We start from the raw sequence: 13325 nt of genomic DNA on the forward strand, positions 1-13325 counted from the left end.
CTTGCCTACTCGCTGGTTCTTTTGTGCCCGCTCTGGTGGTCTTAGAAAAACAAATCACTGACCTCAAGTGATGCGCCTGCCTTGGACTCCCAAAATGCTGGGATTACAGGCGTGAGCCACTGCACTTGGCCCAAAATTAAGTTTCTATAGCTTGTTTCTGGTTACAACAAATCACCAAACTTCAAAAAAAAGACTAAAATACTTCTAATATTAAATATTTAAATAAATGTGAACTATACATACATTTTTAAAGATTAATTAAAAAGTAAGATAATTATCTACCCAATTATTTCAGTTCAGAGTCATGGGTGGCTGGATTCCATCCCAGCAGCTCAGGGCACAAGGTAGGAATCTAACCTGGAGAGGATGCCCTCCCATGGCAGGGGCACTCACTCCCACACCCACACTCGCTCATGTTGAGATCATGCAGAAACACCATTTCCGCTAATGGGCACATCTTGGGGATGTGGGGGGACAGGAGTGCCTGGAGCTAACCCAAGCAGACATGGGAAAGATATGCAGACCCCACGCTGACAGTGGCCCCGGCCAGGAATCAGTTTTGTTTTCTCTCATCAATGGTATAATAAAACAGTACTGAATGAAACTCAAGGGCCTTTTATAACTGAATTTAACAATGAAGTTGAATAACATTACCTTCCTTAAACATTCATTTAATATTCATTCATTATAATTCTAAAGTGCCTTCATTTTCTTTTGGAGCCAATTTAAAAAATAAACAAAAACAAACAAAAAAAAAACTTCAAATCTCAAACAGTTTTGTAGGCTTCTGTAAAGCCTGCGGTCCTTAGCCACTAGTCCTATCACTTTGGGGACTAATGGATCAAAATGACCAACCCACCCCATCTCACCCCATTCTCACTCTACCCCTACTGGCCAGAGTCAACTCATTTCAAACTACCTCACCTTCTCCAGAAAGCCTTCTTACCCCATCACCATGCTCTTCCAGCTTTCCTTCCCCATGGGTTAGGTGCCCCTCCTAGCTATTCTGGTCTTTCTCAGTGCATTTATTTATCACTTTTATTTTGATTTGCTGTTATTTTTTAATGTATCTATCTCTCCACTAGACTATCAACTCATTAAGCATAGGAATAGGTTTTATTTTGTGTGTCTTTTATCTTCAGGCATGGTACACAGTAGGTGCTCAATAATACGTGTTGTGGTAATTAAGGAGTAAATAAACTATAACAGAGTGGGAAAGAGACCGTGTCTACTGAGGTTTCAGGTTCCATGAGGATGTATTTAGCAGGCATCCTGGTGACTTACAGGGAGGGAGCCGTCAGTTTCACCTGGGGATGGGAAAGTGACACTTGAGTTGAGGTTTGTAAAGAGACAAACTGATGGCTGTTGAGTGAGGACAGTGTCTGTGAGTAAAAGGGGAGGGCCCAGGAATTCCAGGTGGAGAAAGGAATGTGAGGAGAGTCCGCAAGAGAGTGCTTAGAGAGACAGCCAGAGAAGAGCAAGACAGGAATTTGGGGGAAAGGGAACAGAGAAACAATAGCTTGAGATGCATTTTTGTGTGGCTAATACTCTTTTTTCCATCTTGTTAATAATTTAATAACATTCATTCACCAAATAGTTACTAAGCTCCAGCTATGTGCCTAGTGCTACAGCTACAATTTCCTTCCCAGCTCTTTTTAGTGGGAATGGTAAATGATGAGGGTCCAGTCCTCACACCTTCCATCTCTGAATATTGCCTGGTCCCGAGGGAGCCCTCCATATGTACCTGTTCACAGTTACCTGACTGAGGTTGCCATAAATCATAAAATAACTTTCCCAGGGCTCTCCTCTTCTTTGGGTTCCCCCTCCCCGATTATCTATTCAAATTCACATGAATTGTTTCTGTCAAAGAACAGGAAGAGACTGTAAGTTTAGTTGGAATGGAACTGTGAAACTATTTCTGGAAAAAAAGGTCACAGATCAAAATGACAAACACCACACACACACACACACACACAGACACACACACACACACATTTCCTATGCCAAACAAGTTCTCTTAATTTTCCAAGTAAAAAATAACTCTTCCATGTCACACATCACAACTGACCAAGCACTGCCAATCCAAGTTCAAGGTCAGACTAGACCTCTTAAGGAAGATAAGGCTGTGAAGGGATCTGCCTCTATTAACTGAGGTCAGTCTAAGGGGCCCTTAGGCCTTGATCCTGTGCTTAAGAAATTGATACAAGGTCCTAGGCAGCAGCCAAGAAGATTCTGGCCCTAAGAGGCCTCTGCTTGGGTTGTCTGGGATCAAAACCATGTCTCTCCTTTGGGACTGTGTAATAGTTTTTCCTTAAGGTAGAACAGACACGTTTATCATCTCCTAAAAAGTCTTGTTTGCATAGTATTTCTGATGCTTCGGATCAAATGTGTTCATCAAACAGACGTCACTCTACCAGCATGTGAAATGTCTTAGGCATTGACTGTTTTGTTGTTTTACTTTCTGTGATTCAAAGAAGACAATCTGGAAACAGTATTAATTTCTAAGTTGAGGATATACCTAACACAAGGGTAAATAAGTAGCCTCAGGTTAAATGTGTCTTTCTGGGGCAGATATGGCCTCTGGGAGCCATGGAAGGTTCTGACGGGAGGGATGAGCTGCAGTCTTGAAGGCACGCAGACCAGAGGTGAAAAGCAGTTGAAGCAGTGGACAGAAGTGTGTGCTGCTGTGTTCAGTCCTGGGCTGAGCTACAGGAAACCCACATTTATCCGGGAGGGAAGTTGTTGCTAGGCAACTGGGAGAATGTGGATTTGAAGCATGTTTCTCGCAACCTGACAGTTGTTAAGCATCAAATGAAAAGGGAGGAAGCCGGCTTCAGTGGAGAGAGGGCAACCAGGAGGGGACACCCTGAGCGCTAGGAAATGCGTCATCAGTGGAGAATTCAGACTCAATCACTGGGGGGTTGGGGGACATGCCAAACTGTCTCTACCAGGAGTCACAGAGACACACAGTCTCCCAGAACGAGAAGGAACTGAGAGTCTCAACTAGAGGGTGGGCTCTCGGGTATGTGAACAGACAAGTTATGGGACTCTCTTTGGCTCAACAGAAACTAGGTCTTTTTCTGTCTGTCCCAGTATCTGTGGTTAATGAAAGCAAAACTGAGCTTGGAATCTAGGGGCAGCCAAAAGGTCACTCCATGAGACAGAACTTCTCCTGGTCTGGGGGGGTCTGAAGAAGGAGAAATGGGGAGCAAAGGGCCTCTCAAAAGAGGCTATGTTCTTGCTTTCATAAGAGCAAAATGCTTTTTGTTCAAAGTGTTTTTCCATCTCTTCTCTAACGTGAATTTCATTACTATTCCATGAGCTATGTAGGACAAGTCTTATTTTCTCGATTTTACACATGTGAGGCTAAGATTTCCTTTAAATGGCAGCAAGTTAGGAGCCAACATAGAGTCAGGGCCCAGTCTCTCAGACACTAAGAGATGCCTGTATGCCCCAGCAGCTGCCCAGGCCTGCGGTCCTCATGCCATTGGATCCTGTGCTCAGGGGCAGGGAGGATGCTGAAGGGGGCAGGGAGGATGCTGATTACATCATAAACAAAATTAAGGAAGAATCTGTGTATACTGAGACCTCTTAGTAAAGGATGCATACTAGAGGTAGGTAGAAAAACATTTTATGTAAAGGCTATTAACCTGGGGTCTGGCTTCAGCTGCTCCACGAGCCCCATCCTGTGTGTCTGCATGAACTGGGGTTTCTTGAGGGAACAGGTCTAGAGCTGTAGTCAGATTCTCCAAGGTAATCCTAATCCGTAAGAAATGTTAAGAGCTACTGTTCTGTAGAGATAAAACATATCGGAAGCCAAAACCCTTCTTAAAACCAACTGACCCTGGAGAGAACCTGACGCCTCACACATTGGGGCACACGTTGGAGGCGCCCAGTGCGTATTTACTGAACAAAGGCCAGGACGCCAGGACTCATTATCCTTAATGGCAGCCTTCCCAGGGGCCTGCTGTTGTCCTAAGTGACTTCAGTTTTGACCTCTCAGTATTTCTTTCTTTGTAAATCCATAAAAGCAACATCTGATGTGTCATGAAAACAAGCCCTGGCCTACTGCCTGCCTAGAGCTGAAAGACATCAAGGCAAGCAAGTGACAATCGAGCCAGTAGCTTCAATGTGCACGAAGGGGCCTCTCTTTTATTTCATTTTTATTTCTTCTTTGTTGAAATCTGTTCACCCAGAGGATATTTTGATTATAATAGGTACAGATTTTTGTAGATGCAGGCAGAAAAAAGACTAATGCTATGAATCAAATATACTTCCTGTGACTTGAATATTTTCATAAAACCCCAAAACAACAACAACAAAAAAAACCTTCCTGACTTAGTTTTGTTTCCTCCCAACAGCCCTGCTGTTCCCCGGTACTGGCACTCGGGCATCACTCCTTTCTCTTCTCCCCTCCCAAAACCCTCACGGAGAAGTGGCAGAAATTGGAAAGAAAGTGGAAGTCATGAAGTCACATCATTAGTGGGACCTCACTGTGAAATCCTGTAGATGTGGGGGCTTTCCCAGACACTTGATGCAGCCATATCCATCCGAAAATTGAAATGTATAGTTGAAATTTAACAAACTGCAACGAATGACCCAGGAGAGCAGCAACTGGAGGCTCTCACTGGGCAGGGGGCGGTCCACCCATGCCTCTGCCCAGTGACTCAGGAATTCAGGGAGCAGAGCCGAGAACTAAACAGGACATTGATAGGCGCATGTAGTCGGGACCCCAAGATTGGGCCCTTTTCTTCCTGGAACTCAATGTCCAGCCACTCCTTAGTCAAAGAGACATGGATAAAATGCAATCAGAAAGTAAAAACGGCAACAGAGCAGTGCTTGGGGGACAGACAAGAAAGCTGAATCATGCCACACTGGAAGCATTTTCAAAGGAAAACCGTGAACCCAAATGCCGAGGAGGCTGACTTTTCTCTATCAACAGGCATTTAGGAGGGGGGAAGAGAGGGAGACTCAGACTTCCCAGCAGCATGGCAGGTCTTGGCACCCGCCTCGGTTCCCCTGCCGAACTTCCACAAATAAACATTCAAAGCAGAAGGGACAGATTTGCTTCTCAGCAAGATTTCAAAGCTGTGCACCAGAGTTGGAGAGAAAACAGGAAGGATGGTAGGGGGAAGAGGGGGAGGAGGAGGGGAGGAGGAGGAGGAGGGGCATGCATGCCTTGGGCCAAATCAGATGGGAAGCGTCCCAACCTCTCACCCGAAACTGACACACCATTTTTTATGAGGTGCGAAACATTTCAGGTAGTGTTGGCACTAATAATACCTTGGGCCCAGGTCTGAGCTTCTGGGTTTCAAGCCGGGGGCGTTAAGCCTGCAAAGGCCGCAGGTGAAGACAAACTCCTTCAGGTGAAACCAAGAGTGGCTATTAATAAATTTCCTTGGAGAAAATTCAGTTATTTGGCTCTTATTTCTCTCCCAGACCACCTAGGTTAATCTGCGTGTGCGCACTTGCAAGTGAGCGTGTGCGATAGTGTGCAAATGAGTGCGTGAGTGTCCGCGTGGGGATGGGTGGGATGGTGTGGGAGGGATGTAGTAAGGCCCATGGGTACTACCTTTGGATTGTTTGAAGATGATAACACTCACTTCTGATCTCCAAGGAACCCAGAGAAAACACAGCTGGTCTCAGTTGGTGCTAACCCCAGCGCCCCTCCTCCGATTCTTTGGGCTCCACAGGTTCCCACGTCTCGGAGGTTGCACCCACACCCCCAGCTCCTTACTTAAAGTGGGCAGGTGCCGTTACAGTGGTTTAGTGAGATTTTCTCTCCTTCTTTGTTAATGAGAACTCATTTGGCATTTAATAAAACCTTATTTATACACTGGCCTACGTGCGTATGAGAAACAGCCCAGAACAGAAGGCCCAGCATTCCTGCACTGCAGCTAAGCATGGCTGCGTGCCAAACAGCTGCAATAACAGCCGCGTCCCGGCAGAGCCCCTTCCCCGGCCCCGGAGCAGCCCCTGCCTGCCTGATGCTCCTCCCAGAGGGTTGGAGGGTCTGCCCTGAGCCTTTCTGGGCCTGCCTCAGGCTTGTTTTTCTAAAAACCCAATTAGAATGGGCCCAGGAGCAACAAAGGCAAAGTCCCATTTTAATGCCTGCAATTTCTTTCAGGTTCCTTTTTTTTTTTTTTTTTTTGTAAATTTTTGTTTTTGGTGTAATCCATTTGTCAAATGGAAAAGCACATTTTAAAGGCACCAGAAGACTACATATGTCCTGCATCGGTTGGATCTTTCCCCACGGAGACTGAAGTAGGAGTGAGAGGAGAGCAGGTAGAGGCGGTGCTCCGAGGTTAACTGAGGCCAGCTCCCCACAGGGCTTTCTCCTCTGGGCAGTCTCCCGGTCCACTGCAGGCTCTGTCGCTCACCAGCTTTGTTAACAGAACAGGAGAGAGAAAGCATCTCCACACCACGGTGGTCTCATGAGTGATCAAATGAAAGTTCTTTGGACCCTCAGAGGTGTGTGGGGTACTATTATTATGCGTGGTCTATAGAGATTGAGGTTGTAAATCAAACTCCTAAGTAGAGTCAGTGATTCTCAGTCTTGGCTGGACATTGGACTTATCTGGGAAGGTTTTTAGCACAGTGAAGTCAGGCTGCACCCTAGGCCAGCTGACTCAGAATCTCTGGGAGTGGGGTCCAGGCATTTGTAGGACACATTGAATCACTGGGGAAGCTTTTTGAAACTGCTGCTGGTGGTGGGGTGGGGGGACAGCAAATGCTGCTGGTGTTGGCCCTTTCTAGGCTGCACTGCTGTGAAATGTCCTGTTTGCTTGTCTCTGGTCTGGCTGTGAGTTCAGTGAGGATGGAAGGTTCACCTCTGGAGCCTTGGCCTCAGCACAATGCCCAGCCCCTCACAGGTGCCCGACGCAGGTTTGAGTGCCTGCACACAGAAACAGAGAAAGCAAGCCCCCAGGACCCATCTGAGGTCTGCAAGGGCGACAGGTCAAGGTAGCCCAGGGTTTCTCAATGCTAGCATTTGCCAAGGCAGTGTGTGAAGGCATAAGGAAAGACTTTCTGGTCTTTCTTGTCTGATAAAGAAACATTTAGAAGCCAGTGTCCTGAGTTTTGGTTCTAGTCTCCGATGGAAAGTTTACCCAGGTGCCCATTTACCCTGCTATCTCTGGCATTGACATCCCAGAGTTAGTGGTCATGTCCAGGGAGGTAAATTTACCTATACTGATGGCCAAGGTACTTCAAGAAGAGAAGAATGACCCTGTTCCCTTCACGGTGACAAGAGGATTGCATGAACCTGGGTGCCCGGGCCCTGCCTGCAAAGCCCAGGTGCACAGACATTGCTCATTCTGCCCGTTCTGCAGAGCATGAGGGCCCTGGACGCCTGAGAGGGAGCCTCTGGCGGCTCTGCAAACACCAGCACTGGACTCCTGGCTGTGCTGGTATTCAGCTGCCTGGAATAAGGGACCTTTGTTGCCTCACTCTTCTGTCTGATTCTGAAAACAAGTCAAGGAGTGTGTCTAAAATCAGGTTCTTTTTGAAACTTTGAATAGAGACATTTGAACTACATGGCTTTTTATTCTTCCTATAGTGTGGTGAGCCAAGAAACCTCTTCTGGGGTCCTGGGCTCTCACTGATGGTGGCATCCCTAGGTTCTGACCCTTCATACTCACTCTGGGGCCCCACCCTGACGAGCTGGGAAAATTGTAGAGTAACTTTCCACGGAAAGTCACACATTGAAAGGGATTAAGAGTGGACTCTGCCAGAAACTGAGGGGTCTTATTTTATGTTGCTTCATTTTTAAAAGCCTTCAGCTTACTTTTTAAGACGAGCTGAGTGTGGGTTTCCTGGGACTTGAGAGAGCAGTCATAAAACAGACAAAACACAGTTCCTCAACCAAGTTCTTAGTGACTGACATTCCCTAAAACACAGTTCTAGAAATTAAAAGGTAGGCAAAAAAAAAACACCAAAAACAAAAACATAATTCCATGCTAGAAATATTACACATGCCACCTTCTCTGAAGGATTCTAATTTTGAGTGTTTCTGAAAGTGTGTTCTGCAGTGGTCTTCATCAGAATCGCCTAAGGTAATAGGATAGATTCTGGGCCCGGCCTGGTTCTTCTGAATCAGAGTGATTGGGGGTGGGGATTTAGAACTTGCATCTTTTACCAACTTCTCTGATGGTTTTTATGCACTTTGCAGTATGAAAACCTCTGCTCTACACCTCCTTTATCTCATCCCTTCTCATCTTATCCTACTAGCAAAGGAGGAGGTATTTTCAGGTCCCAAGCAGTCTGTCTGGGATGCAGTTCTAGAGCAAAGGGTTGAGCTAGATCAGGGCTTTCCAAATTTTTGAGACTATGAAACTTTCTCTGTCATTTTTTCTCTCTAGAAATACCAACCATTGAGGTTGAGACCAGTTCCAGAGGAAGAAGCATGGGGCCTTCATTTATTAAAATTTATGAAATGTCTTGCATATACTTTTTCTTATATGATTCCTACCACTCTATAAAGTGTTCTATTTGTTTTATAGATGAGTACTGGGACCAGAAAAAGTTCAATATCTTACCACCATCACCTGGCTAGGAAATAGCAGGTCAGGGAGTCAAACCAGGCCTCCTCCTTCCTTTACCACTCTGCTAGAGGAGGTGAAGGGGACTCTCCCCACACAGAGTGGACAGAAACATGCCACAGCCACATACCTAATGGTGAATCTCATAGTGACTTCTGGGTCCCTGGGCCACTGTTTTAGAAATACTATCAGTTGTGATTTTTTGAGTCCTGGGAGCCTGGAGCTTTTGCAAGGATTGTCCGGAACACCAGGCTCACGCCCTCCCCAAGGTCAATTCATCAGGCTCTGCTGCCCCAGGAATCACCTTGCAATTGGTGAGCAGCCAGACCCCTCCCTTACCACACGGAAGAGCTTGAAGAAGTCCACGTTGGCATACAGAGTGTCTTCTATCCACTGTAGGGTGCCCTGGGAAAGGGAGCACAGGGCATAGCGCACAGTCTGTGCCCCGCGTCGCTGGCTAAAGATGATGAAGCGCTCCAGGAGGGCCTCGCTGCAGGCGATGTCCTTCAGCGTCAGGTCCGGTACTCCATGAGCAAACTGCAGGGAGAAGAGGCAACACTAGAAACTGCCCTGTGGTAGGAAAGACACCCAGGTCCTAACCCACAGAACCTGGGAATACCTTATGTTACATGGCAATGGCAATTAAGATCGCAGATGAGATTAAAGCCACTAATTAGCTGATTTTAAAATAAGGAGAATATTTTGGCTTTTCTAGGTGGCCCCTGTGTAATCACAAGGGTCCCTTAAATGTGGAAGAGGGAGGCAGAAGAAACAGAGTCATGTGATGTGAGAAAGACTTGATGAGCCACCACTGGCCTTGGGATGGAAGGAGACCACTAGCCAAAGATTGTAGAGTGTCTCTGGAGGCTGAAGGAGGCAGGAAAGTGGATTTTTCTCTAGAACTCCCTAGTAAGGAATGCAGTCCTGCTGACCCCCTTTCAGACTTGTGACCTCCAGAACCGTAAGATAATGCATCTGTGTTGTTTGAAGTCACTAAGTTTGTGGTCATTTGTTACAGCAGCAACAGGAAACCAATACGATCCTGATACCTCACCTTATCAGAGTGCCCTTTACAATTCAAGGGATCCCCTTCTTACAGCATGACGTGACAGTACCATCAAGGCTTCCTCCCTGAAGGTGGGGTTGAGGAGTAGCTAGAACAAATTTGCTCTTGGATTTAGCAAACAAAAGTACCAGATGCCCAGTCGAATTTGAATTGCAGAAAAATGAATAACCTTTAGTACAAATATGTCCCAAATAGGGTCCAAATAGAACATAATTATTCAAAAAAATTACTTGTTTATGTGAAATTCGAATTTAACTAGACACTCTGCATCTATTTTGTCTGAAGACCCTAAGCCCTGCATAGCGTACATTCTGCAACTCCTGGGGAACTCAAGGATAGTGGTTCTTGAAGTACAACCCTCATGATGGCCTCTCAAGGATCAGGTGGCAGGGGAGAGGCCCGGACCTTGGCCAGGGACCCGTGGCCACCCAGCACCTTAACTGGCTCCTGGAGTCCTGGACTCCCGTAGCAGTGGAAGACCCTGAGTACCATGGGCAAATTCATGAGATTCCCGGGGCACCACAGTCTCCCATGACTTCTAACAACACGGCTCTCTGGGCTGGAGGGCAGAACAGGCCTGAGCTCTGCTACCTCCTACACTGTCCAGACTATACATGGCAGCCTGGTTCCCACACGAGGCACAGGTCACAGCTGACCAGGAGTCAGTGTGGACCCTTTCAATCTCAGGGACCCATAAAACAGTGAAACTAGAGCACTGAAGAGGGCGTGTGAAGAATAGCTACTAAAAGCAGCTAGTATTTACTGAGTGTTTACTGTGTGTCAGGCACCCTTCCAAGTGTTCACATATATTATTTCTTTTAACTTCAACTGCCATAGGTGGTAGGCACTTTTGCTATTTCCATTTTACAAATGAGGAAATGAGAGGTACAGAGTGGTTAATTAACTTGCCTGAAGTCACATAGCTAAGTGTGTGGCCTTGTGAGATTTGAACCCAGAGCTTAACCATCACCTGTTAGCTCGCCAGTGAGTAGGGAAGAGGGAGAAGGCAGGACAAAGAAGGGTAGGTTTATAAATTATTTCACTGAGGAGGCAACATCTGAGCTGGGCCTTGAAGCATGTCCAGTTTACTGGGTTGGGGTGAGCCAGAGAACTGAGCCCCTGTCATCTTCTAATTCCCTAGATGGAGAGAGGGAATGGTGAGCTGTGCTCAGACCCCAGGTAGAAAGGACCAGGAGGGGTATCCAGTCCTGGTGGTAAAGGACACAAATCGACGTTCAATGAGCATGAGCAACAATACAGAGGTGAGCTCCCATGTTGGACAGCGCCCAGAGAGAACGTTGCCATGGTGATGGACAGTTCTGGGAACAGTGCTGATAAGGAGCCCCGGAGCTGGATGGAGGTGGAGATACAGATCAGGAGCTAGAAGACAGGTGAGCCCACGAGGCAAAGCATCCTGGGAAGTGGGCAGAGAGGGCCCGGTCGGCTGGAACGTGCCTCTGCGAAGTGCAGATGGCTCAGGGTTTGCTAATCAGCAGAGCATCAGCTCATCAGAGCCAGCAACACGAAATAAAGGCACAACCTGGTGACCCCGGCCCCTGTTCTCCCACATGAAAGGCCTCGGCACTGATGCCAGAAGCACAGCGCTAGAGATCCAAATGTCATGTTAGTAAGGAACTGGAAAGAAATTTCCCCATTTCCCCGAAATTCCTGTCCTTATCTTCATCTCCCTTTTATTACCAACTGGAAGTCATCACAGGCATTGTCAGGACTTGAGTTTTACGAGCTGAAGAGAAAGCAAAGGGGAAAATGAGCAATCGGTGCCGACAGCACCCCCTCTGTGGGGGTGGGAGAGGAAGCTAAACAGGGCCTGGCAGGAGCCGCACCACCCCAGGGCCTGGGCACTGCAGGCGCCAAGCTCACCCTGCCTCCAGGCTGACCCTGGGTTCCCCTTGTCTAGTTTCGGTGAAAACCTCAGGGTCTGAGAAGCCAGAAAAGCAGGTATGGGCTCCTTCACTGTGCAGGGAACCAGTGTAAGAACCTGCTTCCAGGAGCCGGTGCTGACCAGGTGGGGTGGGGTCCCTCACTCCTCTGGACTCAGACAGCACCCTGTGCAGACCTTGATCTCAGGGTTGACACAGGCTCTGAAGTTGTGTTTACGTCTCGTTCTCTCCTGGAGTCTGGAGGAAGACCAGACCCAGCCAGGAGGGAGTCAGGAGGGTGTCTGGTATATCAGCTGCTGCAGATCTTGCATTCTTGCTATGTTCATCACACCGAAGAAGCTGGGCGGGGAGCCCAGAAGGCCCAGAGGACAGCTGCAGCTCTCACACCTGAGCCTGCAGAATCACCTGGAGGACTTGTGAAGCACAGATTGCTGGGCCTTATCCCAGGGCTTTGGACCCAGTTCGCCTGGAGTGGGGCCTGAGAATTTGCATTCCTAACAAGCTCCTAGGCATTGCTGATGCTGCTGGTCTCTGGGCTTTGAGAGCCCCTGGACTGGAGTAAGAAACATTGGATTAGGACTGAGAGGACCTGGATTCCATCTGGCTCTGACAATTTCTGCCCTGTAACTGTGCACAAATCACCCCAGCCCTAGACACCCAAGCCTCCTTCTCTGTTGACCCATCTCAGGATTGTTGTGAGGAGTAAAGGAACTAAGGGATGTGCAAGTCATGAATTAGTGGTAAGAACGCTCTACATAAATAGAGGAGATTATTTAAAGGGGTAAGATAAATTGGGGGTGTATACACAGGTCAGAAATGTGCCAGGGGATAGAAGAAGGAGTTTGCCTGGTGCTGAGAAGGAAGTGGTCCAGGAAAGCAGAGGTGGGCTCTTCTGCAGCGTCTCAGGTTCTGTAGCCCCGGGACGCCACCGCAGCACTTGCCAGCACTGTGCTGGCAGCTTCCCAGCCCGGAACGCTCCTCTCACTGTGTGGGTGACAGACAACTCTGCTCAAATACCACCTCATTAGGAAGGCCTTCCTGAGCATCCCCCTTAAACCTGCCCTTGTGGCCCTCTCTAACCCCCGACTCTACTGGATTTTCCTTGCAGCAGACATCATAGCCAGGAGTCACACAGCAGAGTCTCTGCTTACCTGAGCGTTGCCTGTGGTCCCATTGGAATGGAAGTTCCTCGGCCTGGGGTTTTGCCTGTCTGGTTCACACTGTGCTCTAATACCTACAACTGTCCCTAAATATTTGAGTAATAAATGAATAGACTCCTGTTTCCTCATCTATAAAGAGGAGTTGTACCCCATGATCTCTAAGTTTCCTTCCAGTTATAAAAACTTGAGATGTTTTAAAGTTGCTAGGATGTGTGCAGCTTTGAGTCCTATGATGAAAATGATCACGATCTCAAGTGATCCCCCAGTTTTTTCTAAATACAAGGCATTAAGTGATGGATTCTGAATGTGAACACAAGGAAGAAAAAAGAATAAAGTCAACATGTTTCTTGCCTTTCTCAGGCTGGGTGCTTCCCCCCTCCCCTCCAGGGAGCACCAGCCAGTGACATCCACCTACCTGCTCTGGACGGACTTGAGAGTTGATCAGAAGGTGGACCACTGAGTCAGACAGGCCAATGTTTTTAATGAGAAACAGTGTCAGTGTTTCTTCGTCTTTCAAGATATCCCTTATTCGTATTCCTCTTCCTACATATGAATAAGAGAAAGAACAGGGTATTGAAGGGGAAATGGGTCAAAAAAGGGAAAACAGCTAGAATTGATTGGGAACACTTCTAACTCGACTCTCAGAGGACTCTGACTC

The 13325-nt window shown here is 47.4% G+C and overlaps 1 protein-coding gene across 2 annotated transcripts in view; it reads right to left on the reverse strand.

Annotated features, from left to right (window-relative positions):
- ABCA4 (ATP binding cassette subfamily A member 4) overlaps positions 1-13325 on the reverse strand; it is a 139570-nt gene that overhangs the window by 108067 nt on the left and 18178 nt on the right. For both annotated transcript variants that reach the window (XM_030936738.1, XM_010385128.2), the window contains exons 5-6: positions 13083-13210; positions 8880-9077 (exon numbers count right to left, since the gene is read on the reverse strand). In XM_030936738.1, the coding sequence (XP_030792598.1) occupies positions 8880-9077; positions 13083-13210 (326 nt within the window). The remainder of the gene's footprint in view (positions 1-8879; positions 9078-13082; positions 13211-13325) is intronic.

This window comes from Rhinopithecus roxellana, chromosome 8, assembly GCF_007565055.1.
Source record: "Rhinopithecus roxellana isolate Shanxi Qingling chromosome 8, ASM756505v1, whole genome shotgun sequence".
NCBI classification, from domain to species: domain Eukaryota; kingdom Metazoa; phylum Chordata; class Mammalia; order Primates; family Cercopithecidae; genus Rhinopithecus; species Rhinopithecus roxellana.